Source organism: Semicossyphus pulcher, unplaced genomic scaffold, assembly GCF_022749685.1.
Source record: "Semicossyphus pulcher isolate SPU_LCO1_2020_fin unplaced genomic scaffold, fSemPul1.0.p SCAF_7, whole genome shotgun sequence".
Lineage (NCBI taxonomy): Eukaryota > Metazoa > Chordata > Actinopteri > Labriformes > Labridae > Semicossyphus > Semicossyphus pulcher.
This window is the reverse complement of record NW_027211748.1, coordinates 29,611,130-29,638,051: the sequence shown is the minus strand read 5'-3', so window position 1 is coordinate 29,638,051 and position 26,922 is coordinate 29,611,130. Positions and strand designations below refer to the sequence as shown.

At 41.9% G+C, this 26,922-nt stretch overlaps 2 protein-coding genes across 2 annotated transcripts; both read left to right on the top strand.

The window, feature by feature from the left end:
• The first annotated feature begins 2,596 nt into the window (after positions 1 to 2,596).
• LOC138611613 (HERV-H LTR-associating protein 1) lies at positions 2,597 to 26,922 on the top strand. Its single transcript, XM_069684791.1, has 14 exons — positions 2,597 to 2,690; positions 2,850 to 2,915; positions 3,987 to 4,067; positions 5,276 to 5,359; positions 6,443 to 6,526; positions 6,600 to 6,683; positions 11,910 to 11,970; positions 12,679 to 12,755; positions 14,728 to 14,757; positions 14,867 to 14,956; positions 16,004 to 16,543; positions 22,256 to 22,412; positions 23,956 to 24,038; positions 26,689 to 26,922. The coding sequence occupies exons 1-14, from the start codon at positions 2,597 to 2,599 to the stop codon at positions 26,730 to 26,732; spliced, it is 1,575 nt and encodes a 524-aa protein (XP_069540892.1). The 3' UTR covers positions 26,733 to 26,922.
• LOC138611125 (tripartite motif-containing protein 16-like) lies at positions 9,018 to 11,112 on the top strand. The gene has a single exon (XM_069684076.1). It carries the CDS (start codon positions 9,037 to 9,039, stop codon positions 10,714 to 10,716), a length of 1,680 nt encoding a protein of 559 aa, XP_069540177.1. The 5' UTR covers positions 9,018 to 9,036; the 3' UTR covers positions 10,717 to 11,112.

Below are 26,922 nucleotides of genomic sequence, written 5' to 3'. Positions count from 1 at the left end.
AGAGCGTTACTCATTTAAGTTTTCTTTATTTAGTTTTAACAGTGAGGGCCCGTGTCCACTAACAGTGAGGGCCCGCGTCCACTAACAGTGAGGGCCCGTGTCCAGTAACAGTGAGGGCCTGGTCCACTAACAGTGAGGGCCTGGTCCACTAACAGCGATGGCCCGCGTCCACTAACAGTGAGGGCCTGCGTCCAGTGACAGTGAGGGCCCGCGTCCACTAACAGTGAGGGCCCGCGTCCACTAACAGTGAGGGCCTGCGTCCAGTAACAGTGAGGGCCCGCGTCCACTAACAGTGAGGGCCTGCGTCCAGTGACAGTGAGGGCCTGCGACCAGTAACAGTGAGGGCCCGCGTCCACTAACACCATTGGACGAGTTTGTTTCTTTTTTTTGCGCTATCAGCGCTCAGAGCGTTTCTCACCGGCGCTTACTGTTGCTAGGTTACGAAGACAGCACCTCCGCTTCCTTTGGTAGTGACCGTTAAGTCTGTATTAAATTGCTCTGTATTCTTCATATTGGCTTTTATTCATGGACATTTTAAAAAGAAAACATAAAAGTAATGGAAAGGAATCGTGTCCTGACGTTAGCAGCAGCTCTACAGCTGGAAATTGTACCCTCGAAAAAATGAAAGGATTAAGCATGATTGAGATGACCTCCGACTCGCCTCAATAGGTCAGAGTAGACGATTGCAGTCGGGGGGGGGGTCTTAATGTCAGACACTTCTTTGTTGACCCGCTTGCTGCTCGCCTCGTCAAGCATCAATAAGACTAACACCGCACTGTAAATTGATTTGAATAAAGTTTTCATTTGTTGTTATCATTATTATTTCAATTGGATACAAGAGTTTGTATACCAAGGCTGTCTTCAATTACTCATCCTTGTATTTTATTCAGGGGTTTTGATAGTTATTTCCATATAAACACATTGCATTTATGTTCGTTAAGACAGCATTCATGGGGAATGTGTAAAGCATTACATTGTGAATGACAGTACTTTGATAAAAACGGTTTGGTGTCAGTCTGACACTTCATGAAGTTTAATGAATAATGATGAATAGGACAGAAGTCTCATCACTTCTTTGTGTGGGGTGTCAAGGCTTTTTTTCAGCCAGTAGGCTCTTTCAAACCAGAGCAGGTCGTTTCCCATCATGCGTGGAGTTGTGCAGTCGGGGGAGAGGAACTGTGGCGTCTGGCCCCGAAGACTGCGACCGCCTTGCTCCCTCGAGACTTAAAACCTTGTGGGGGCGCAGTCGGGTTTTCAGAGCAAGTTGGACAGTTTAGCCGTCATGCAATGTGCATGGCAAGGCGGCGATCGATTCTGTGCAGGCCTCATATTAAAAGAGCCTAATAGCTCCCCCCCCATTGTTTTGTTGACAAAGTTTGTATCAGAACTCCCGCCCCTTCTTGATTGGTCGGTGAGGGAGAAGTGACAGACAGCGTTCCCACTGTAACAATATTTAACTGCAGGGGCAGCGACCAAAAACAGCTGATGCTGAGGGTGTTTTTGTGCTGAAGACGCTGAAAACGCTGAGCTGCAGTGGTTTCTTAAAGAAAAAAGAAATGCTGTGAGTGGACCGGGGCCCTTTAAGATGCAGTAGGTAACATTATTAAAATTAACTTTTTGCTCAAACTGTCACTTTAAACATGCAGTAATACATGAGAGAGATAATCTGTGATAAAAATCATGTTCCTCTGGCTCCTCTTACTGCTCCTAATGGTATTTGCAAGAATCCAACTCTACCGAACCACAACAACCAATCAGAACCGAGCAGTCTCTCAGGCTGCTGTCAATCACACGCTGCGCGGCACCACTCCTGCGCGCATGCTCACATGGTCAAGCTCAATTTCTTCAGTGTGCGCGGCGTCAGCCGGTTTGTGACCACAACGGCTAAAAAACACAACCACAGGGAATGAACAAACTGCCCATTCCTCCATTGCCAACTACGGCTTACACCACAGGACCGTTAAACCGAAGAAGACAAAGAGGAAAAGCAACCTAAATAGAAAGAGTTTGGACCAAGACCGAAACAAAACAGCGTAAACACTGCAGCGGCATTTCTAAGGTGGAGAGAGCTACGGGAGCTGAGAGGATAAAAAAGTGATGCCGAGTTAGACAGTTCTGCTCGACAGGTAATTACCCCAGCTTCATTTCTGCTGTCTTTGTTTCACATTGCTAAGATGTCTGCGGTTACTGTGACGCTGTGTTACATTGATGTTGCAGTCGGGCTAATGTTAGCTTGTTCCCGTGTCTGCTGCTTGTTTCGTGACAGTGTGGCCATGTCAGACTTTCTCCTGATAGTTCTGTGTGCCTGCGCTCTCACGGCTAAATGTTCTCAACATCAGTGTGTTACTGCTTAGTTGGCTCTGTATTTTCTACAGTCTCTGTTAGCAAACTAAGTGCTTGTGGTTTTGCCGATTAGAATTAGCTGTAGATTGCCGTTCACAGCAGAAACACTGATTTCCGCTGGTTTGGTGTGTTTCTGCTTCGATAGTGTTGGGGGTGTAATACAACGGCTGTAGTTGTTGTCATTTCACGTTTTACCGGGTTGTCCGCCATTATCTGGCTTCTTCAGTTGCCGTGGTTACTAGCCTGCGCGCGCATGACCGCCTCCTCTACGGGGAAGGCTTTGGAGGCAGCGCCGCGGAGAGAGAAGGGAAGGGACCTGGTTGTGCTCTTTCAAATTTTGAAGCCAAGTCCACTCTCTTCTCCATCTTACCTGCTGCAGCTTTGATGTTAAAACTAAACTCAGATAGGTTTAATCAGTTTTCTCAACAGACCCATAAAGTTAACTTTCCTCAATGTGGAATCAATAAAGTTTCTTTTTTCTAATCTTTTCTGTTCTTGTCTTGCAGCGTTAAGAGACAGGCAGCAGGAGGAGAGGCACATCAGGGACCTGGACCACCTCCTGGACTCCACAGGTAGTCCTCATTGCATCACTCTCCACCTGCCCCAGCTTCACCTGTACAGTAAAAAGCTGAGATTTCACTCCACACGCCTGAAGAGGCAGACCTCCTTCTGACTGCCCAGTAAGATGTCTGTGTTTAACATCTTTATGATTAACTAAAAAAGATCTGAATCTCTGCTCATCACTGACTAGTTACCTATATGATGTGCAAGTTTCTTTTTAAAGAACTATGATGCTCACATATTTTTTTATGTCAGAACAGATTATAAAAATTCAGCTGTTAAATAATAGATTTAATTCTTGTCAGTCTTAAAGGCAGAAGATAGAAGTGATTCCATATTTTGAATAAATATCCAGTTATCGAGTTTATTTATCGTTCTACTGAATCATCAGAATTATTTTAAATCTCATCCATATTTTAGCTCGTATGCTTCATTTGTTGTCTGTTTTTATGTGCAAGCTGCTCCAAACCAGTTGCCCGTAGTGGGAATTATAAAGTACTTTGATTTATTAATTTGTTGATTAAAAAAATGTAAGAAACTAGAAAGCTTCCCGTCAGTTCAGCTGCACAAACCTCACAATTTGTTTCATATTTTAGAGAAAATATGTCAACGTTTGTTGTACTTATCCTGATTTATATTAATAGAGAATGACATTTTCCTTTTTCAGATTTATAGAAAGAGAACTGTCCCTGACGCCGGGGTTAAATTATCCACCAACTTTTCAAATTTCAAACCGAGCAGCTGACAAAGAAATGTGACTAAAAACAAACGTTCTCCATATAACATATAAATATCCTCCCATGTTCACAGTGGATCATATAAGAGTTGAACGATATCTCAATCATATTGAATAAAGAGCCAGTTTCAGTTCGATAAATGAGACTCGCCTCGTTTCTGACCTCCTGTTAGTCAAACAACTTCCTCCCCTTGGACCTATCCCTCTGAGTAATTGTTGCTTTAATGTCATTTTAGTACATCTTGCATTTATTCATCCACATTTCGCTGATGCTGCTAATTCCATAATAGAGATTAAAACCAGAATAAGCTCCCATTGACTTTACTGTCTGCTGTTATTTTCCCAGAAATCCCTGCAGAGTTCATCGATCCAGCGGCCATCGACCTCACCCCCCTGGTCAATACTTTAATAAATACAAGCCAATCGGGTACGTTGTCATAATATCATTCATGTGCAGATCAATTCTAAGCTTTAAATCTTTCATGTGTGTCGTGATTAAACCTCAGCTCCAATCTGCACCTCGCTTTCTTTCTTTCTGCAGAGGTCAAACTGCAGGCAGGAGGGCTTAGGTTCAGGAAATGTCAGCTTTAAAGGACTAGTTCATCAATTTACACAAGCCTCATGTTTTACCTGTAAAATGGATCATAGCATTTATTCCAGTGATAAAAACGTGTCAGACCAGAGGAAGGATTTTAGTTAGCTAAGGAGCCAAGGTCAGTTATTCCTACGAAGCCCATCAGAATGACCCTTTGACTCACTGTTTCTTCTGTCTTTGATTACTGTGTCTGTCTGTGAAAATTCTGCTCTCCATAAAAACCCTGCGAACTAAGTGACTAACAGCATGACAGAAAGGATCCCTGCAGAGATAGACCTTTTTGTGAAAGAGGAAGATGATTGTTTTAACCAGAAACAGATTTTTTATCACCCTCTTCAAAGCCACCAGACTCTTTTGCACAGAACGCTTGAGATGTTGGTCTACTGCTGCGTCAATCATTGTTTTGTTTGTGTTACAAAATTACTTTTCTGGATCCAAGCCAACATTTAAAAACACCAAAATGACGCAATACCTTAAAACAAACGCTGACCAGTCAAAGTAGCAGTAGACCAGCAAAGTGTGTGTTCTCAAAGTCAAATTAGTGAATGGAGTCTGGTGTGCTCGCAGAGAGTGATGTAACGTCTGTTTGTGGTTAAAACAATCATCTGTTGTCAGACACTTAGAATAACAGCCTGAGCCTGTCAGTGGAAACAACAAGAACATGTAGTGGGCGCACTTTGATCAGGAGCATTTTCTCCAGAGGATTATGTTGCAGTCTAAAGAATCTCTGAACTAGATTTGTTTTTGTTTTGTGAATTGAAGATCTTCTCTTTTAGAGAATACAAAGCCAAAAAAGCTCTTTAACATTAACACCGAACTATTTTTCTCTGGATTCAAGTTGTATTTCATTCAATTCAAACCATTTTTAAGTCCTAATTTGTGTTTGTTTTTACATCGCTTCATTATCTTTACTGTCCAGTCATCAGTGACATTTTTATTGCTGAATACTTTTCTGGGACTTAACCAAAGATGTCTGTAGTTTAATCATGGTTTCATGCAGATACGTCACATGTTCATCCTGTGTCTCTTCTTGTCTTCAGGCTCCCGTCAGCTCTTCTCCCTCCTCAGTGTGACGTCCTACAGCTCTCTGGCTCTCCATAAACTCACCCTGTTGGTCTACAACAGTAAATATTCACTCCATCCAAACCTTTCTCTCCTCTGAAGCTCTTCATTAACAAAAGATAAGAAACCTGCTACTCTTTGTTCTAAGTCTTAATGTAATGGTATTGGCAGTGTACTGAGATAAATCAGCATTACAGTGTCTATTTCTACTATAAATATAACTTTGCCGCTAGTGCCATCTAATGGTTTATATGTGAAAATGCTGTTCCCTGTATCACGCAAGTAACAGTATTATCAGACTGCACACAGACCTTTTTGTTAAAGAACAAGATGAAACCAGAAACGGACATTACATCGCTCTCTTAAAAGCCACCAGACTCCATTGAGAAAATCTGTGATTTTACCTCTCAGAACACAGGAGTCGCTGGTCTACTGTTGCCTCTATCACTTACGTTGATTGTGTTATTGTATGATAGACAAATGTAGTGTTTGAACTGAACAAAGTATTTAAACACAAAAGTCACACAATAACATAAACTAACTAACCAGCACCTCATGTATTCCACAAGGTAAAATTACTGTCTTTCTTAATGGAGCCTGGTGGCCTTGAAGAGCGCGATCTAACAGCTGTTTCTGGTTCAAAATAAAGCATTGTACGCTTGAGACAAGGGTCTATCTCTGTAGGGATCCTTTCTTTAATGTTGTCAGACACTTAGAATAACAATCTGAGCCTGTCAGTGGAAACAACAAGAACTTTTAGTGGACGCACCTTGATTGGGTGCATTTGCTTTGAAGGAAAAGCTGTTCCAGCCTGTTTCGCTACCGCTGCCGACTAAATATTTTTGTTCCTTTCAGCCATTAAGAACCCAAAATATGTAAAAATAAATAAATCGAAATACAGCCCCGCTTTAAAAATACCCAGATTATACATTAAATCATGTCTGTGTCAGTCTGTCAGTGCCTTAACTCTTAAATCAATAGACATATTCAATTAAAATCAGCATTTACATAAAGACATAAAGCACAGAAGCTGCTTCTTCTTCGTGCGGTCATTTAACATTTTGTGATCCGTCAGATGCTGCATGTGTCTTTCAGACTCTAAACTGATGTTTTTTCCTTCTCTAACACTGTTGTCTGTTTTATAGTTTCCAGTATTAGAAGTCTAGAAAGCAACGTGTTCAGGAGAAGGTTCTGCTACTGTGTCACAAATGAGACCAACGATCTCACTGGTAAACAAACAAACAAAAGTATAAGATTGTATTCAGAGTATTTAGTGTTTAATTTCTAAATGTCTTCCATCAGACTTTACGGCCATACTGCTGGACGTGATGGGAAACTCAACAAGTTACCTACAGGAGCTCTTTAAATCTGCCTCCATATTATCAGGTGGGCAGGTGTTAATAGAAAAAGTAATGATATCATATGGTTACTAACAGTGGCGTACTCGGGCTGTTTGAGGGGCAGGGGCAAAAAAAGGGAGGGCACCAGTTGTATGCCATGGGGCACCAGGGCGCAGAAAGTTGTGATGCGAAACAACAGCGTGGGCATTTTAACTATAAAGGCATCCCACATTGTCTTGTGCAGAGGCTCAGAACTCATTTCCCCACATGTATCATTTATCCACTGGGGAACTTTATCAATGTTTTATCCATGACCACCAGTGGGGGGCAATTGAGTGCACCACTGGATCTGTGTGTGTTTCTCATGCTCTGCCCCTGACTCAACAGGGTCGTGATCTGTCCCGTGTTCCCGTGAACAACCTTTGTAAAGCATAAACTACGTCTTCACATTAGAGGTCTTCATGGGTCCAAAATTTTGTGCCCGAACCCTAAGAGACCTGTTATTGTGCGATCCGGAACCGAACCGGACCCGTCTATTATTTGAAAGTTGGGACCCGGACCCGTGAAGAACGGAGATATGTCGGACCCGACCCCGGCTGGACGAAACAGACCCGATCAGCGCCGACTTCACAGCTGATTACTATTAACAAGTTGTCGTTAGTCAGCTGTCAAAACAAACCTTTCTGTCCTACCTGTGTGACGCAGCCTTCTCCGCAGTGCCTGGCTGTGCATAGAATCCATCCTCCGCCAAGAAAGTTCATAAAACACATCCAGGTTTCCTGGTATCCATGTTGTGTTGATAAAAACAGAGACGCTAATCCACTAGTTATTTCAGATTAAAAGTCCACTTGCTGTCACGCAGACGGATGACAAACACGCGGCTCGTTTAGAAGCCACACACACGTGTGCACGTAACTGCGCGTACTTTCTTCTTGTCTTTGTCCACAGTTTGCATAAACAAGGATTTACCTGTTTGTATTCATTTTCTTTTAGCTTTTTTGTCCCCATCAGCGAGGAAGGTATCATCATTACCGGCTTTGGCTTCAACTTCTCTCTGAACCTGCAGTCACGTGACACGTCACTCGGCTCGTTGTTGCTCTTTCTTCCGTTTTGTTCCACTTTAATTCCCGCACGTTCTCATGCGAATGACACATTGTTGCAAGTTAAAATACACACACAGAACGTTTAATCATGAACACATTCTAATCACGGGTCTTCCCGGATCCATTCGGGTATTACACATAATGTTGAACAGACCCGGAACCGAGGATTACAGAACAAGTCCCGACCCGGACCCGTTTGACCTCATAAGTGGACCCGAACCCGTCTGGGTTCCGGGACCTCGGGTTCCGGTAGAGACACAGACCGACACTCCGCATGCTGTGAATGAGATAGACTGGAGGCGATCCACGCGTAGTTTATTGGAGTTATTGTAATGTGTCTCAGAGACATGCCGTTTATTTTATGTTTCTGTCATAATTCATGAATATTGAGTTCATACATCCTTTAAAATTTAACAGGCACCCAGGACGCCAACGATGATGAGGATAACACCAGGTCTGAACAGGTCTAATAATAAGGATATTTGTTTCATAACCAGCTACAAACTCAGAGGAGGTTTCAAACTTCACTGCTGTGATGAAAACTTCACTTCCTGGAGACTTCTTCGACGACAATTGTGACGAAACTAAACAAGCGTGTATAAAACGTCTACATTTTCCAGATTCATCCAGTCAGGACAGTCTGCAGGTGAGCTGCAGGACGAATCATCTGGTGCATTCAGGTCCTGTGGAGATCAGAGCTTCAACCACTTATTTGATAAATGTACTTAAATGCATCTAAAATAAACCTTTTACTCAAAGTCACATGTTGAATTTAACATGTTCTTCTTTAAATATGCTTAAAGGACTTTATAGGTGAGAAAAGGTTGAGGACGTCATTTCTTCTGCAGCATTCATTTCTCTATTTGTCTTCTATTGTTTTAAATTATCATCATTGAGCCAAACTGTACTTTAAGAGCAGCAGAAGAGCTTATTTCAAACACAAACCCTCTGATTCAAAGAACAGTTTCCCTCCTGAGTTTGAAATAAGTGTTTTTAAATGAGAAATGAACTCGATGGGAAACAAACACAAAGTATGGCTCTCACACCGCTCCTCTTCCTGGAATGAAGCAGAGCTTGATAACCCCTCCCTCTTCTTCCTGCTCTCACACACAGCCAGCTCCACTCTGACTCAGACACTTCCTTGTTCCCTCCCCTTCAGATCTACAGTTTGAAGATGGGTGTAACCAACCAGAGCTGACACTCACTGCACAAACACATGATGTGTAGATCAGAGCTCAAACTAGTTTTAGTGTTGAGGAAGTGAAACTCAGACAGTCGTTGTCACTGAGAGGTGAAATGGCGCAGAAAGGAGTTCAGCTGGACCGGGAAACCTTCTCTTGTTCTGTCTGTCTGGATCTACTGAAGGATCCGGTGACTGTTCCCTGTGGACACAGCTACTGCATGAACTGTATTAAAACCCACTGGGATACAGAGGATGAGAGGAGCGTCTACAGCTGCCCTCAGTGTAGGCAGACCTTCACACCGAGGCCTGTCCTGGTGAAAAGCACCATGTTAGCAGCTTTAGTGGAGGAGCTGAAGAAGACTGGACTCCAAGCTGCTCCTGCTGATCACTGCTATGCTGGACCTGAAGATGTGGCCTGTGATGTCTGCACTGGGAGAAAACTGAAAGCCTGCAAGTCCTGTCTGCAGTGTCTGGCCTCTTACTGTGAGAAACACCTGCAGCCTCATTTTAATGCAGCTCCTTTAAAGAAGCACAAGCTGGTGGAGCCCTCCAAGAAGCTCCAGGAGAACGTCTGCTCTCGCCATGATGAGGTGATGAAGATGTTCTGCCGTACTGATCAGCAGTCGATCTGTTATCTCTGCTCTGTGGACGAACATAAAGGCCACGACACAGTCTCAGCTGCAGCAGAAAGGAGCGAGAGGCAGAGAGAGCTCGGGGTGAGTCGACAAAACATCCAGCAGAGAATCCAGGACAGAGACAAAGATGTGAAGCTGCTTCAACAGGAGGTGGAGGCTATCAATCGCTCTGCTGATAAAGCAGTGGAGGACAGTGAGAAGATCTTCACTCAGCTGATCAGTCTCATGGAGAAAAGACGCTCTGATGTGAAGCAGCAGGTCAGATCCCAGCAGGAAGCTGAAGTGAGTCGAGTCAGAGAGCTTCAGGAGAAGCTGGAGCAGGAGATCACTGAGCTGAAGAGGAGAGACGCTGACCTGGAGGAGCTGTCACTCACAGAGGATCACAACCAGTTTCTACACGACTACCCCTCACTGTCACCACTCAGTGAATCTACAGACTCATCCAGCATCAAGATCCGTCCTCTGAGGTACTTTGAGGCTGTGACAGCGGCTGTGTCAGAGGTCAGAGGTAAACTACAGGACGTTCTGAGGGAGACATGGACAAACATCTCACAGACAGTGACTGAAGTGGATGTTTTACTGACACAACCAGAGCCCAAGACCAGAGCTGAGTTCTTACAGTACTCATGTGACATCACACTGGATCCAAACACAGCAAACACACGGCTGTTATTATCTGATGGAGACAGAAAAGCAACAATAATGAGTGAAGAACAGTCTTATTCTAGTCACCCAGACAGATTCACTGATTATAACCAGGTCCTGAGTAGAGAGAGTCTGACTGGACGTTGTTACTGGGAGGTGGAGTGGAGAGGAGAAGGAGTTTCTGTAGCAGTCGCATACAAGAGTATCAGCAGAGCAGGGGGCGGGAAGGAATGTGTATTTGGACACAATGACAAATCTTGGGCGTTACAATGTGACAACAACAGTTATATCTTTAGGTACAACAATGTCCACACTCCTGTCTCAGGTCCTCGGTCCTCCAGAGTAGGAGTGTACCTGGATCACAGAGCAGGTATTCTGTCCTTCTACAGCATCTCTAAAACCATGACTCTCCTCCACAGAGTGCAGACCACGTTCACTCAGCCTCTCTATGCTGGACTTTGGTTTTACTGCTGTTCTCCTGGATCCACTGTTGAGTTGTGTAAAGTGAAATAGACAGAAGTCATGTAAGGGACAGCGGGTTAACTTCTGTGTTTTAATTCTTCAGCTTGATTTTTATTCATGTTTGTTGCTGAGAGCTGATTGTTGTCACATCTTTGTCACCTGTCAATCAAACTTGATGGGCGGTACTTTGACGTCTTCTCATGTGTTCTGTAAATGAGCTCCTTTAAGTGACGCTCCTTCCTGTGTCTGTTTAGCCATGGAGGCTTTCACTGCTCATGATGATCGATGTTCACCTGAACTGACATTTCTCTGCGTGAAAATAGAAACTTCTCTCTGCTCTAAATGTTTGTTGATTGTTTGTATTGATGCGTTGATATGCTGTTGTTTCTGTTGTCATTCATGAGTGTGAAGAGAGAAAGCATCAGACCTTTCTTTAACGTACACATTTTGTTTCACCACTTTGTACATTTGTAGAAAATCTATAATCACATTGATATGAAAAAGTTTTGTTGCTTTTTAAACGGATGAAAAATGTCCTCAGAGGTATTTTAAACCTTCAATGATCATGATGAAATCAATAGTTTAGATTGTGGTCAAACAAACTGATGGTGTGGATGAAGTGAATCTGTTGATGAAATCAGGAACAAGAATCATTGAACAGACTTTACTGATGTGACGTGTGAACACACTGAACTTTGACATCATGAATAAACAAACAGGATCAAAGTGTTTCCTTCTCGTCGTCATTGGTTGGAAGCTGTCCTCGATGCTGTGAGTCTTCTCTTCACAGGCGTCTCCCTCTCGTCACAGAGGTGTGTGTTCATGTGGAGATTGTCCCAAGTTGAATGAAGGTTCATGGGGAATGAGTTGTCGTTAGATAACCCAAAGTTCATTACAGGTGCTGGTGCAGGTTTATCCCCTCTTTGTGAGGCCTCTCAGCTTGAAGGGTGCCAAGACATTTTTACTGTGTCCGTTGATGATCTCTAGATGCTCACGTCATTAGAAGGCTCCCAGACTTCCAACACCGACATATATCAGTAATCCACTGGAAGGGAACCCAGAGGGCATTTTTTTATTTACTACAGGGGCATCCATGACGGCATTTCTTCAAACATGGGGGCACCAATGGGGGCCGTTTCCCCACCTCTGCCCCCCTCCTGAGTACGCCACTAGTTACTAATGTTTACACGCCAGTGTTCATAATGTGACATACCAACAGTGTGCTTTGTGTCTGTGTGTCTCAGTAAGCCAGAGGAACAACTCGGACTGTATTTACATCTGTGTGATGGCAGGTAAGACGGGTAAGTGGAGGATGTGTTTAATATGCTCCGTCTATGTGTACGTTTAAATTAATCACTTTTAAATTTACATCCATCGAGGAGGTACTGGCTGCAGTGGTTAGCGCTGTCGCCTCACAGCTAGAAGGTTCCTGACAAAGTTATCATGAAACTACGATAATGATATCCTAGTTTCCTTGTTATAGCAACATAACATTTGTCATGTTGTAACTTAAAATATAAACTTTTCACATTTATGTTGTAAGGACACAAAAAATGTCACAATAACGAGAAGTTTGACGTAGTCGGAGGTTGACTCCTTGATATTTACTCTTTGTGTTTATAACGTGAAACATATCTTGTTTCAGCATAAAAATATCTTGTAATAAAAATAATATAATTTTCAACGTAGAAAAATATAACATATAAAAGTTCAACATAAAAAGAAAAGTTTGTATGTTGTCATAACTTGAAAATATCTTAATATTTAGAAACCAAAATTGAGACCATTCACAGACTTGAAACTAAACTAGATTGAATAGATTGCATCTTTTGTTGTGTAGCAAATTGAATGCTTCCTACGTTTATAAAATCTATAAAATAAGGGGTAATTAAGATTTGTGTAAACCCAGTGAGCTCGGTACAAAACCAGAACCAGCTGAAAAAGGAAGAAGAGATTTTGTGTTAAAGTTATGACGTCATTGTTTGATTGTGATGTGTGTGTTTGTTCAGGCAGAGAGGTGCCGGAGCTGTGGGAGGTCGACTCCATCACTCCGCTCTTCAACCAGACCATCGTGGAAGGACCACACCGAGGTTTGTTTTCAGTTCACTGCTGTTTAAACACCTGATAGTATGGTAGAGAACCACTGGGAGGCAGCAGCAACACAGGATAGCATCTGAATTCTGGTTTCTTGACACTCAGAATCTAAGATGTTGCTGCCCAAATATAGCAAACTTATAAAAAACCTGTGTATCATATACTGAATTGTCCACTGGGCATACGTTTGTAGCATCATAAAAACACTGTTCATATCAGAGCTCTGTAAGACCGAGGCCTGTGTTCTACACTCATGTTGGATTTACTCTCTGTGTTCGAGTCTGAGGTAACAGATTAATTCATTAAGATTTGTTGGTGTCTTTATGCAGCGTACAAAATGACAAAATGACAATGAAATGTATATCAATAAACTTTATTGGCAAATCACTTTCTGAACAAGGTGCTTTGCAGAAAACAAAAAACAAAGGCAGCATACAGTCCAGAGACCTCCCACCATCAGACTCACCTGCACTCACTGAGTCAATCTAAGGCCTGATTAACATTCATGCATCTCTTCCTCTTGTCCATGTTGAATTGGAGTTTATGACTTGATGAGCAACTTAATGACACACAGTAGCAGAAAAAAGGCGTTGCCATAGCAACATACAATGTATCAATCTAGACACGCGAAATGACCAGCGCGAAAATGTCGGCGTTCTATATCTGGGTAAATTTGACCCGCTGGGTCAAAAATGTTACATACAATCAAAAGACAGCTGCGGGTAAATTTTACCTGTTGGCGGTTCTAGTGTTAAAGACAGTTTGATGGCACGTCCAAACTGACTGCTGGCTTAATTAGTTTTTAATTAGGTTTAACTTTTATGTTCTTGTTTCTTCGATTCAATATCAGATAATGATATCATTAATATTGATTCAATTATTTGGGTTTTAACAACTTTCTCACTGCTCTTTATGGCTTGTTTGTAGCCAAAAAATGGCAGGGGTTAAAATCGACAAGTAGCTGTGCAGGGGCTGCATCCTGCGAGGGACGTATTTGAAGGCCGAATGCGTCACAGCAGCACATTAAAGGCTGTTCCATTACAAAGGCTCCTTCAGATGAAGCACGAAGGATCCAACAGGTGCATCCTTCGGGGCCCAACGTATCCCAAGATTTATTGCGCGCCAATTCAAACAAAATGGCGGACTCTCAAGCGGCCGAGTAATACACTTTAAATGTAAACGTTTTTGATTTCAACTCAGTCATATAGCGAGAGATACAAATAGTTTTAAAAAAGGGGCCTTGAAACAAATTATCTTTAAAATAATAGGTTAAGTTATATGGAGTTAGTTATGACAACTAGTCAGCCAGCTAGCTACCTGTTGCTAGGTGACGGGAGCGGCGTTTGTCAACTGTTCTAGCAGGATACCTTCAGCATGTGTAAATCCTATCAATGAGACTTTCATTTCCAACTATGTTTAATCTCCTTAAACTCTTCAAACTACTAAAATACATCCGTCCCTTACTGTAGTCTAATATTTCATATTCAAACTAAGCCTGGTTATTGTAATTTACCACCAAATAAATAACAGGCTAGCCTCTTCCATATAGATTAGCTATAACTAAATATTGTCACACAGTAACTGCCAGGTGTAGGCTAACTGTTGTCAGGCTAACGGAACCCAACTGACAAAGCTAACGTTAGCTCGCTAATAAGAGTGCTTTTTAGTCTTCATCACATCATCGTCATGGATATAGACCTTAAGGTTTAATAATTAATAATTCACTTAAAGCCTGTTAAAGCTGTTATTTTACACACAGTTCATGTTAGCTTGGATGCTACATTGACTACCTGCCTAGCTAACGTTTTTGTATTTTTGATTTGACTTTAACATGTTTTCTAACCACCTTTATTACAAATAACTAAACTATTTGCAAGGACCTTATGTAAAAAAAAAAGTTCTTAATTTTAGATATAAGCCATCCAATGTCCTTTGCCTTTTACGGAGCGTTTCTTCCTCCTCTCCTAGGCAACGTCTCCTCCATCAGACTTCCTGTGGGTGAGTAATTCAGCGTCTTTAAAAAGCTCTTTCAAGCATCTGCTGTCATCTTCAGAAAAACTAAAGAGCCATTTAATTCTTGTGTCCAATTATCTATTTTAAACCTCAGAATGGCACCAACTGCCCACGAATCTGAGTCACATCTCTCCATCTGGGATGAGCTCCATGTTAACCAGCAGAGTCCATTCTACCGCACATGGTGAGTCTCTACAGGAGGCTGGTGTTCATGTTGGATTTATGTTGTGAAAGCTTCGGATCATTCTGTTAAATCTGATTCCTGCAGACAAGAAACTAACTTCTAAAATATAGTCCCCTCGTTTACGGCTCCTGATGTCCTGTGTAAGACGATGACTGACACCTGAACAAAGACCTGAGGCCTGTACTACGACGCAAGTCCAACATAACCAGGGTATCTTTTGGTTATCTGGCTTCAGTAACCCTGATGAAGGACAATAAACTGAACGTTAAACTTGAAGTTCTTGTTTTGGCCACTGACAGGCTTGGATTGTTATTCTAAGTGTCTGATAATATAAAGGATCCCTATTAAAAAAGGTAACTTTGAAACTGTTTAGGGCTCTCTTCAAGGCCACAAGACTCCATTGACAAAAACAGTAATTCTGCCTTTCATTACCCAGGAGTTGCTGGTCTTCTGTTGCCTCTATTAGTTTGTATAGTTTGTGTTATATTTCAACTTTGGTTGTTAAATCATTAGTTTGGATCCAACACAACATTTTTGTGACACAAAAACTGTCCCATTGAGGCAACAGTACACAAGCAACCTCTGGTGTTTGCTGAGGTAAAATCACTGTTTTTTCAATGGAGTCTGGTGGCTTTGAAGAGAGCGATGTAACGTCTGTTTGTGGTTAAAACAATCATCTTCCTCTGTAACAAAAAGGTCTATCTCTGTAGGGATCCTTTCTGTCATGTTGTCAGACACTTAGAATAACAATCTGAGCCTGTCAGTGGAAACAACAAGAACTTTTAGCAAATTTCCTGAAGGATAATGTTTCACGGCTACAGGCTTATTGCAGCAATCTATTGGACAAATTGCAATTTTGTGTCTGTAAGTCATTTAGACCCACAGGTTTTGTAGAAATTGGGCCCAGGTTTAAAAATACCAGATTTCCCATTTTTCTGTTTCGTCAAAATTGAAGATTTGTCCGACAGTCCAAAACCAACAGATCAAATAACTGACTTACTCTGACAGATAGCTTCCTTTTCTCCTGGTCTCTGTTTGGTTCATTAGTGTCACCACCAACCATGGAGGAAACAGCTGCTACAACACCAAGGACCACCACTGTAGACCTGCTTGAAACATCTCCACAACCTGCAACCTTCATGCCCCAAAGTCAAACTACAGCAGACAGGCCGGAGACGGCAACAACAATACAGCCGACACAAAGAGCAACCACACAGGACGTCAAGACAACCCAAACAAAAGATGCAGACAAATCAGCATGGACAATTTTACAGCCAGTTACATCAACACAACCAACAACCACCCAACAAGCTTCCACTGCATCTGTTGCTTCAACCACAGTAACCATCCAAACGACCACAGCATCAACCGAACCCACAGCGTCCTCACCAGTTATTAGCCAGACCCGCCTGACTTCAGACACACAGCATCAAAGTACAACAACCCGGCACATGACTTCCACAGCTTTTCCAACAAGACTGTCGCCTGCCCGTCCCACAGCAGGACCCACGCTGGCTAGAAGGACTACAGGGCCTCTTAGCAGGAGAACTACAATACCCAGCAGGTCTCTGGAAACAGAAAAACCAGGTAAAGATTCATTGGTTTACTATGATGTCTGCTTTTATTCAAGCTCTTGTAAGGCACACAGACTAAAATGAATAGTTTCAACCCACCATGTCAAGTCTGAAGATAATCATGTGTCCAACTTTACAATACAAATATTTATTAATTAAAAACTGACCCCTAGTGGACCGGCATTTTGTCGGTTGAATCTGTGCATGGCAGTCAGAAGAAGACCCTTCTGTGTTCTTCTCCGGGTTTTTACGAAATGCAGAATTATATGCCATGGTCTCCCCTCGTATGTTAACGCTGAGCGTAAATGTAGTTTCTTCATCGTTTTTTAAAAGTGGGGTACGTCCTATATACCGGTGTGACCAATATACCAGTATAAAATGCTGAGAGAGGCATTTGATGGAGCGATAACCTAGCTAAAGCTTCGTCACGGACATTCGCCGTGCTATGAACTCAACTACAAAAGGCAAATCTGCAGATATTCAGACTCATGGAAAGTCCTCAATTGGACGTTGAAAAGTTGGCTTCAGAGCCAATCAGTCAATTAACCTTACTGTAGGCTGAGCGCAAATACCGCACTGGTAGCACGCAGGATTGCAAAGTCGACATGGTGAAAACGGATGATATAATGATGCTATAATTTCTGTGTTTTGAGTGTTTTGAAAATTTTGTTCTATTTTATAGATTTTATGGTATTACTGTTTTCCCTATGGGACACAAACTGAGTGTAAGAGAGAGAGCGCCCTGAAGGCTGCCGGCACGTAATTATTGCCCCCGACATATTTCTGTGGTTGTGCTGCAGGCGAGAAATAGACATTCAATTGAAAAACATTAGATGGATTTTTGTGGGGAAAAAGTTGTCCATTCAGAAGTCTCACAGTGATCACATCGTATTTATAGACTGAGGGTTTTTGTGCAGATGTTGATTAACAGCCACTGAAAACCCAAATCCACTACAGCCCTCTAACTGTGTAATTCAGGATCTTATGACATTTTAGAAAGCATGAAAAAAGTATTAGAAACTAGTTTAAATACAAATTTGAAATATTCAGTGAGGTTTCTGCAAACTTTCCTGATATTTGGATTGAATTTAGTGTAATTATACTTTTGTATTTATTATGGAAATGATGCAATTAATAGCACAAACCAATCATAGACAGCTCTTGGGCTGATTTACACCCAGCATGAACATAATCCACAGACAGACCGACAGTCTTTCAAGCAGACTGTGATTATTGAACACAGTTGTCTCTTTACAGCTTCAGGAGTTGAATGTGGGTCGTTATGATTCTGCATTAATACGGCGCAAGCTAACAGTACACAACCAATCCCTTAGCATTGCATTCATAGCTTTGTGAACAACTAAGTACATCTCAGGCTAACGTAGCATGTGTATGCTAAGTGCTAACTATGACAGCAAAAGATTCAGTGACCAGTTGACATGAATATTTTTCCGATGCTTCTGCCTCTGAGTCTAAGGCGCATTCACACCTAAAGTCTGTTAGCTTGGTCCCAATCAAAGACCAAACTGTTACAAAGTTACATTTTGCCTCCAGTTTGGTTTGTGTTCACACGGCAGCTTTTACCAGCGGACCAGATCGATCAGTTCCATCTCCTTTAGTTTCTCACTGAACACTTTGAACACCTCCGTGTTCTCGTGCGTTTCAATAAGTGTTTGTGAAATTGTTTGTTCAGCCCATATTTCTATTTCCTCGTCGCTCCCCATCGTCTGTCCTCTGCTCATCTCGCTGCGTGTATTTGCAAATGTCAGCACCCGTAACAACGCACAGTTTAATGTTTGTTTCCTGTATTTGGTCCTACTTTAAGTCCGTTTACGTTCTCACCAGAATCAAACCGGACCGTGGTTCCTTTGGAAACGGGCCGAGACCCGTCTTTTCTAGTGGACCATGGTCCGGTTGTTTAGTCCACACCAGAGTTTCATTCCACCTTAGAGTCTTTTTCTGCTTTGTACCTGCAGTGACAAGTCCCTCATGAGTTAGACTACCTAAAGGTTTTGGGGCGCTATAACAACGTCATGCTACTTCCTTCTTTTTCCTATTAGAGGTGCGTCCTCACAGAAAACACAAACAGAGGTCCATTTAAAGCTTTAACTTCCTGTCACTGTTGTGTAAAGGACAATATATCTTCTGTTTCCCTGTGAATAAAAAGCAAAGTAGGGATCAATGACCTTGGACTCCACAGATGCCATTAAGGAGACATTAAACCCAGGTTTAAGCGTCTATGACCAATAAGCTGCTCCGCTCTGCTGTGCAGGAACAGTTTGACTCTGACTGCTGACCTGCTCTCTGAAAACAACATCCATTCTGTCGGTGTCATTTCTGCACACACCGACAGCTACAGATTGAATTTTAACCCTGGGAAAGGTGTGCGTTATGTGTGGAGGATCATGGGAAACAGAGAGAGAGAGACACGGGAGGCTGAGATAGTTACCATGGTATCGAGAAGCAGCCATCTTTGTTTGAAAGCTGCAAAAGTTAAAAGCAAATTAAGGCCAAATATTCTGCTACATGATCGGCCAGGAAAGAGACTCCTGTTGGTCACATTTCAATTTAAGTCTTATCTTTTCGACTTAATTCCTGACATTTTGATTTCATCCTCCACATTTGACTCCTTTCTTGTTATTTAAAAAATACGCAGATTTCAGTCTCGACATTTTGTCTTTCTACTGTCGTTCTCATTCTTGACATTTTTACACGAAGGCTTTATTCTCGAAATGCAAATAAAAATTAACTTCCTCTCATAATTTTTTCATATGCCTTACTCTAATAGTTAAATCGTGGCCGAGTTGTTTCAGACATTTAATCTGAATCAGAATCCTCTTGATTAGAAAATGTTCTCAGGGGTTCAGGGAGAGAAGCAGAAACGAGGCTGCAGGGCCGGTGTGCTAGCCCGGCTACGGAAGCAGCCAAACAGACCACCGCTTCTAATTCTAGTTCTATCCAGGATCAGATCATCCATCTTCTTCTTCATCTTGGACTGGATCAATCCAGATTACCAGAGCTCTAAATTAGACTACACACCGCATACTTTGCCCACAGGGGGCGCCGAAATCCTCACACTGAAAGTTCCTCACAGCTGCTTTAAATAAAATATTTCATGTTGATGCTGTTTGGAGGATTTTTTTACAGCCCTGATGCTTACTTTATCTGCTCTGTCTCTGTAGAGATACAGTCATTAAAAAGGCTCCAGTCTAAACTACACTGTGAACATGAGGTTGTGTTTGATCACATGTGGCTCCTGAAGTCCAGCCTGAGTCCTCCTCTGCTGGGATCAGCATCATCCTGATGTTTGGATCCAAGTTTTCACAATCCTGCTCAAAACTTTGAACACAAACTGGTTTGAGCAGATAAAAACAAACCGGATCACCTGACCTGATCCCAGTTCAGAATCCTTGTTCTTCTTTAGAACAACCTGTTCTCAAGATTTGATCCAATCTGATATCCGTTATTGGATCAGATTACTTTTGAACAACTGGCTCCTGAAGATACCCCCGACTTCTTCAACGCATTTCCCAGGAGCAACACTAGATGGCAGTAACATCACACTGTACAAACAGCAGCTGCTCCCCTACTGAGTTCTGCCTAGCAACAAACAGAAGGCCTAAGCATCCTGTGCAATTTGTCACCGAGTCATTAGTGTGCGGTAAAATGAGCGTTTGGCGCCCAGCTGCACATCTCTGCACTCTGCCTCACACACCATATACGAAGCTCTGGCTCACTGTGTCACAAGCGGCTGATGTGTGTCAGCTCTGTGCGCGCTGCAGATCACTTCATGTCATGTGTCCTGCTTTTTGTTATATGGATACAGCTGCAGGTTTTTAAGGTGATGTCAGGTCTGGTGATGAAGCTTCCCCCTCCCCGACAAACAAGACACGTCAGGATTTAACTCAAATTCAAATTATTATCATAAAATGAACTAAATTAAACCAACAAGTTCTACAATGGCCTTCTGATACTACCTACAGGAGTTTGTCTTTAATTAGCACAGCTACCGATGGAAGGCAACACGTCTTCATACCAACACGTTGGTACCAGAGAAACACAGAAAACAGGGTGACATTTTGTCTTAGTTTAGTTTGGGCTCCTAAACTAACCAACCCAAACGCATCACACACTTAATACAGTCGTCAGCCACGACCTCGGCGTCGTTGTTTGTTGTATAAGCCTCCACCTACACAACAAAACAACTGAAACACTGATTTAAAGTAGTTTTGTATATTTTTGTCCATAATGCAGGTTTGTTTCCTGTCAGTCTCCGTCATGAGGTCGTAGGGTAACTCTCATGTGTGATGTAACCCCTGGGGCAAACGGGGAGCATAGAAACGTGTGTTTCTGCAGCAGAGAGTCGCTCAGTCTTTCTCCTCTAGGAAGTCTGCTTCTTGTGTGCAGAGAAAACAGGTTAAATCTGCTCCGAGCTCCGAGCCATGCACGCCTGTGTGAGCAGCAGAGCCAACAGGGCAGAGACACAGGTGAATCAGAGGGAGGGGGCCGTGAACACCAACCTGCTTTTTGGGGGGGTCGCTGCTCAAAAAGGTTCCTATAAACACGATTTTACTAGTTTTTGTTTCTTGCAATTTTTTTCTCAGAATATTACTCTCCTCTTTGTTTACCATGACCGAACACACCATCGTACTTCAGTCTGTTTAGTTTCTTTGTTTTTTCAACTGTTTTGTTGCGACGATGCAACAAGCCACATATGGAAACACAATCACACATGGGGTTTCTAAAATTCACACTGAAAGGTGATTTAAAGGCAAACCGCTCTGATTTTTCACTTCAAAGTAAAACAGCTGTGTCAACCCTTATGTGGCTTGGGGGTCCAAGCTTCATTAGCTGCTACTAGCTCGCTAGCTTCCTGTGAATCTCCAGTTGAACTGTCTGAAGTCCAGGTGCATTGTTTTTAGGTTTTGACAAGCACGAAGAATATGTGATATATGAATAATACATTTGACCTTTTTTTACTTTTTCAACTTCTTTGGATCAGAAAAATGTATTCCAGTTTGAAGACATTTAGATGTGTCGGACAAAACTTGGACATGTGAATTTTCATTTCTCACATGTGAAAAATCTTTAAATTACAATTAAAAACTAATGATTTTCCCGAGAACTTCACATGTGAAATTCTTTATATGCTTTTCTTTCATACGGGTGCTTTGCTGAGTGAAATAATAAAATGTGTGGAAAGAAATAAACCAACTAACTTCTTAAATTTCCAAGCTGAGCATCAGAAATGTTTCAAAGTCTGATTGAAAACAAGCTCCTGCTCTGGATGTCCCAACAATAAAGCAAATAAGTGCAGAATAAGGAGACGTCTTTAATTAAAATTCACATTTAAATTTGTATTTCTATGGTAATAAGGAGCCTGTGTACCTGCAGTGCAGTAATTATGGTTAGAATGCATCAGCATGAAATTATGCAAAATGAATGCAATGAGAGGATTTGAAGAATGGGTGTGAGGATGATTTATTTTGCACACAAAGTCTCTAAATGTGTGGGCTCGACAGGTTAATTATGACGTCTGTTTTAGTATTTTACATTCAAACATTCAAAAGTCTTTTATCTTCATTAAATTAACAGAACTTGGCTGTATTTGGCAGAATACTCCAAGTAATTAATCAGAGTTTGAACTAGGATTGGTTTGGGTGTGCAGAGGTTTAAACAGAGCTTGTCTATGACTGACGTGACCTCTCACTCTGTCTGTTGAGAGGTTGTCCTTGGAGACGGCCGGAGCTGCACGACGTCTCGGCCTCCGGAAGCACGACGACCGTCAGCGCTCACAAGCTGCAGCCCTGCGTCCTGGAGCTCTGCAAGTTCTTCTCTCAGTGCCTCTGCCGACCGTTCAGCCACAAGACACGCATGAAAAGGTTCTCACACCGCAGATTGCACTTTAACACGACACTGCTGCAGACGATTCATACTGACGCTGTAGATCCAGACAGCAGAAGGGGCTGAGTGAGACTGGAGTATAATGAACAGATTTAACTCCATTGAGAGTGTGTGGACTCTTTTGCAACATTTCTGCATAAATATTTGTGTCTTTCTAAATTAATTTTCCACTTAAGAGTTAAAAAGTAGAATAGAAAACATTTTGGGGTGTAAACAGGCTCAATACTGTTAATTAAAAACTCCCAATAAATTAAATGAAGCAAACTTTACTCTATTAAACACTCTATAAACAGATATCTAATGTCAGCACTGAACCAAAGTGATCTTTTTATTTTGTACCAGCCTTGTAGGGGGAAAAGATGCTTTTCTAGGTTATCGAAAACTAAATTGTTGCTGCATCTCAGTCAGAAACATGAATATCGCTACCAGAAACTTACCCTAATTTAAAACTAGGAAATGATCTGCCAGCAGAGACGGGAAATCTCGCACGCTCAGATTTTATAAAACAAGTTATAATATCTCGTGACCGGTGATTGGAAAAGTTACGTTTAAAAGTAACTCGTTGCATTACCTCCTGAGAAAAGTAACGGTTTAGATTACTTAAACTCAAACCCCCTCAGCAACTCATTACACGTGTGTTATGTCGTCAGGACGACGTGTAGCCTGCTGTACGTCTACCTTTGAATGTGTCGACTCTACCGTCTCTGCATCGCCTCGTTTACGGCCCATAATCTGTAACTCTGCAGCCTGATAACAGGACTGATAGACGCAGTATAACCTTTACAGCTCTTTATGATGCTAACAGTCTGACAGTGAACTGGGCAGAGGCATACAGCTGTTTCCATGACAACAACACAACACAGGCTCTTAGTCCCACCAGTGTTGTGGAGCTGTGTTTAGCTGCAGATGCTTCTTCACATTTGAAGTCGAGCTCTTCACAGCTGACGAGCACTTCTCCTCCAGACACAGCTTACATTTCACCGTCATGTTGTTCTCGTCCCTTTCACCCAAACATTCAGAATAATGTGAATATTTCCACAAAGTAAACGCTGTCCTCTCTGACAGCTCGCTAGCTGAGCTAGCAAGCTACACATGCGCACTGACACAGCTGTGTTTACCTCCTGCTGGTACACAGCTACCTGCCAAGAAGGAGGAGAGAAACAGAAACAGAGCTTCAGAGAGTTTCTGTTTCTGTGGCGACGAAAGAAGAAGAGACATACGGAGATTTATTTTCATTTTTATGCAATGGTAACTAAATGACTTGCAGAACTAACACGTTACGTTACTCGTTACAACAAATAAGTAATCTGAGTACTCTAACAGATTACTTGCTGTCGTGTAACCCCAAACACTGCTCATGACACACAACCCACAGATGTCTTAGAACTTGTACAGTCATAATAAGGCTATATGCACTGTAATTCACTGAGGAAAATGAGTTAAAACTCTGTATGTTGAGCTGATTTTGAAGCACTGTTGTGTTGATGTGAAGATGTTCAGCGTAATCTTCTGGTCCTACAGATACTGTGACGACAGCCACCTCTGGTATGAAAAACACACGTCTGAGGTGTGTCGGCGGGTCCGGAGAGTCTCCTTCTCCAGAAGTAAGTGGACTGTAGAGGAAGGAAGGATCGATCGGTGACGAACTTAGCGGCCTTGAAAGCACCGTGAGACAAATCCTCCTCACCTCCGTTAGCGCTGGAGTCTCTCCTGTTATTAAGACATCCCAGATCAATGAGCTTCAAGGCAGCTATGGTATCTACTAACTGTAAAGTTCCCAGTTTATAAGGAACATCTCTGTCAACTGATTATGTTTCAATGCTGAATCACATAACCTGAAAAATATTTAAACTCACATAACAAAAAGCGGTGATGGTTAAGCTACAGAAATGTTGAGCACTTTCATCAAGTTGTAACTAACTAGTTATTTTTCTTTCCGTTCCTTTTTGTCCCTGTAATTTGAATTATCACCAAAAGCATTCAAAGAAACAGCTGCTGTTATTTAGCTCTCAGCTTTAAATGTAGTTGGAGGTTCTTGTGCTAACTAACAATAAAGTTCTTGATAAACAAGCTCCTCTTCACAGATCCTGCAGGCGATCCTCTTCTCTGCAGCGTTGAGGCTGAAATGCTCCAAGACTTTACAAGTTTTAGGACGCGATGGTGTTGCATCGGCTGCCAACATTGTTTTGTTTACCTGTCGCTTCCCGGTCGCTGTTTTGCATGAGCAACTCTCAGCAGAGACAGTGAGGATGCGAGATGGCTCCGGAAAACGATTTTATGTCTGATTTAAATGACATATCTGCAGATGCCGATATGTCATTTTCAAGCCATTATCTGCAGATACCGATAACATGCCGATAATACCGTGCATCCCTAGTTGAAAGTATTAAAAAATAACAGAGATCTCCATTTTTCCAAGAGAAGTTATTTCTTTTAAAACACAGCCGACTACAAACAGAGTTGTTGCAATGAATCAGAAATAATAAGAGGAGCACAGTTGTACTTCACCTGTACCGATGGGGACGTGTCAGCCATGCTGCTGCGAGTCGGTATCAGAGCTCATTAGGGCAGCAGCTCTGCAGGAGCCCCTGAGCTGAAACCATGAATCCTCCGAGCTAATGGGCTCGAGAGGTCGCAGAGAGAGACGCCTCTCTCACAGCCGCTGACAGCCGATCATCTATCCACAATGTGTCATATCTGACCTTCCTCCGGCTCTAATTAGCCCTCATTGTGTATTTTTAGACCCAGTTTTAAATTAGTTTGATTTGAAATTGACAAGTGAAGAAGTGAAACAAACCTAAAATCACCAACTTAAAAGCAGTCAGAGATCACGTCCCATGACACGTTTGTACAAGTCAGATTCGTGATCACAAAGATGTTAAGTTGATATTTACGTCTGTCTACAAGTCCAAATACGTTTTCTAAATTGTTGACTAAATTTCTAAATTATAATAAATAATTTAATAAATATAATAAAAATTCATATATATAATAAAACTTTCCTCAAGCCAAAGTTGACGTCTTTAAATGTATTTTTTTTTGCATTTCTACATATTTTCACATATTTTGGGTTTAAATGACTAAAAGGTACAAAAAGTGTCTGAATGTCTCCAGTAGATGTGTTCATCCTGCAGCAGTGAAACAGGCTGTAATGGCTGCAACATAATCCTTGATGGGTCAAAGGTCGTCCACTAAAAGTTCTTGTTGTTTCCACTGACAGGCTCAGATTGTTATTCTAAGTGTGTGACAACATGACAGAAAGGATCCCTACAGAGATAGACCTTTTTGTTACAGAGGAAGATGATTGTTTTAACCACAAACAGACATTACATCGCTCTCTGCACACACACCAGACTCCATTGAAAAAAGCAGGTATTATATCTTTACCGAAGACAGGAGTTTCTGCCTCAATTGGATCATTTACTGTGTTATTGTATGTCAAAAACACATTGTACTGGATCAGAACTAACTATTAAAAACACCAAAGTTATTCAATAACACAAACTAACGAACTGATCAAGGCCACAGAGGACAAAGCAACCCCAATGTTCTGCGACGTTAAATTAACGTTTTTGTGGATGGAGTCTGGTGTGTTTGCATAGAGCGATGTAACGTCTGTTTGTGGTTAAAACAATCATCTTCCTCTGCCTGTTTCATTCCTGTTGGCTGAAGCAATCTAGCAGAGCAATTCCAATTTGTATCTTTTAGTCATATAGACCCCAAAATATGTAAAGAAATACATACAATAAAAAAAATCGGGGTCCTGGTTTAAAATACTTTAACTTTAAATTCCCCTTTAAGAAGTTTGTTGTTTCATTGAAATTAAAACCTTCGAAATGATAAATGCACAGTGAGTTGCCCTGTTAAAAGAAGAAAGCTCCTCACACTGGAGGTCATTGTGTCTTGAACATGTCCACTGACTGAAGGAACAAAGGCTGGCTGTGTTTAAAAGTGTTTGTAGTCAGTTTAGAATCATTGTAGGGTTAGTTTCACCTGTCAGTTACCTCCTGGCAGAGCCTGTAGCATCAGTTAAGTTACTATGGTTACCTGCAGTCTTAACATACTTTGAACATCTTGAGCATAAATGTGATTCTGCAGGTGCATATTTTCTCATCCTTAAAACGATGAAACAACTTGAGACCTTGGATTGAAGTTGATCCTGTTACTATAAAGATGATCATTAAAGCCACAGCTGACAGAAGAGGGTCTCTTGTGTCAGTTACTGACTGAAACCCCCTCCTCCCTCCTCCTCAGATCTGAAACAGAGATGCCTGATGAAGATGTGCAATAAACTGTGACCGGAGTGGAAGAGGAGGAAAACAAAGAGCTGTTCATCATCACAGGAAGTGACTGGAACTACAAACTACAGCTGAGTACACGTCTGGAACAACTGGAGACAGAGTGGAAACTGGACCGGTTTGGACTATTTATTAAAGTCACATTTAACAATATTTTCAAGGTCTGGAATATCCGCATGTAGAATTTACG

Bases quoted from the DNA above. Each gene is read 5' to 3' on its own strand.
- LOC138611125 (XM_069684076.1), top strand. From the start codon at position 9,037: ATGGCGCAGAAAGGAGTTCAGCTGGACCGGGAAACCTTCTCTTGTTCT.
- LOC138611613 (XM_069684791.1), top strand. From the start codon at position 2,597: ATGACCGCCTCCTCTACGGGGAAGGCTTTGGAGGCAGCGCCGCGGAGA. The intron at 11,971-12,678 runs GTGGAGGATGTG...TTGTTCAGGCAG, and splicing joins ATGGCAGGTAAGACGGGTAA to AGAGGTGCCGGAGCTGTGGG. The intron at 14,957-16,003 runs GTGAGTCTCTAC...TTGGTTCATTAG, and splicing joins AGTCCATTCTACCGCACATG to TGTCACCACCAACCATGGAG.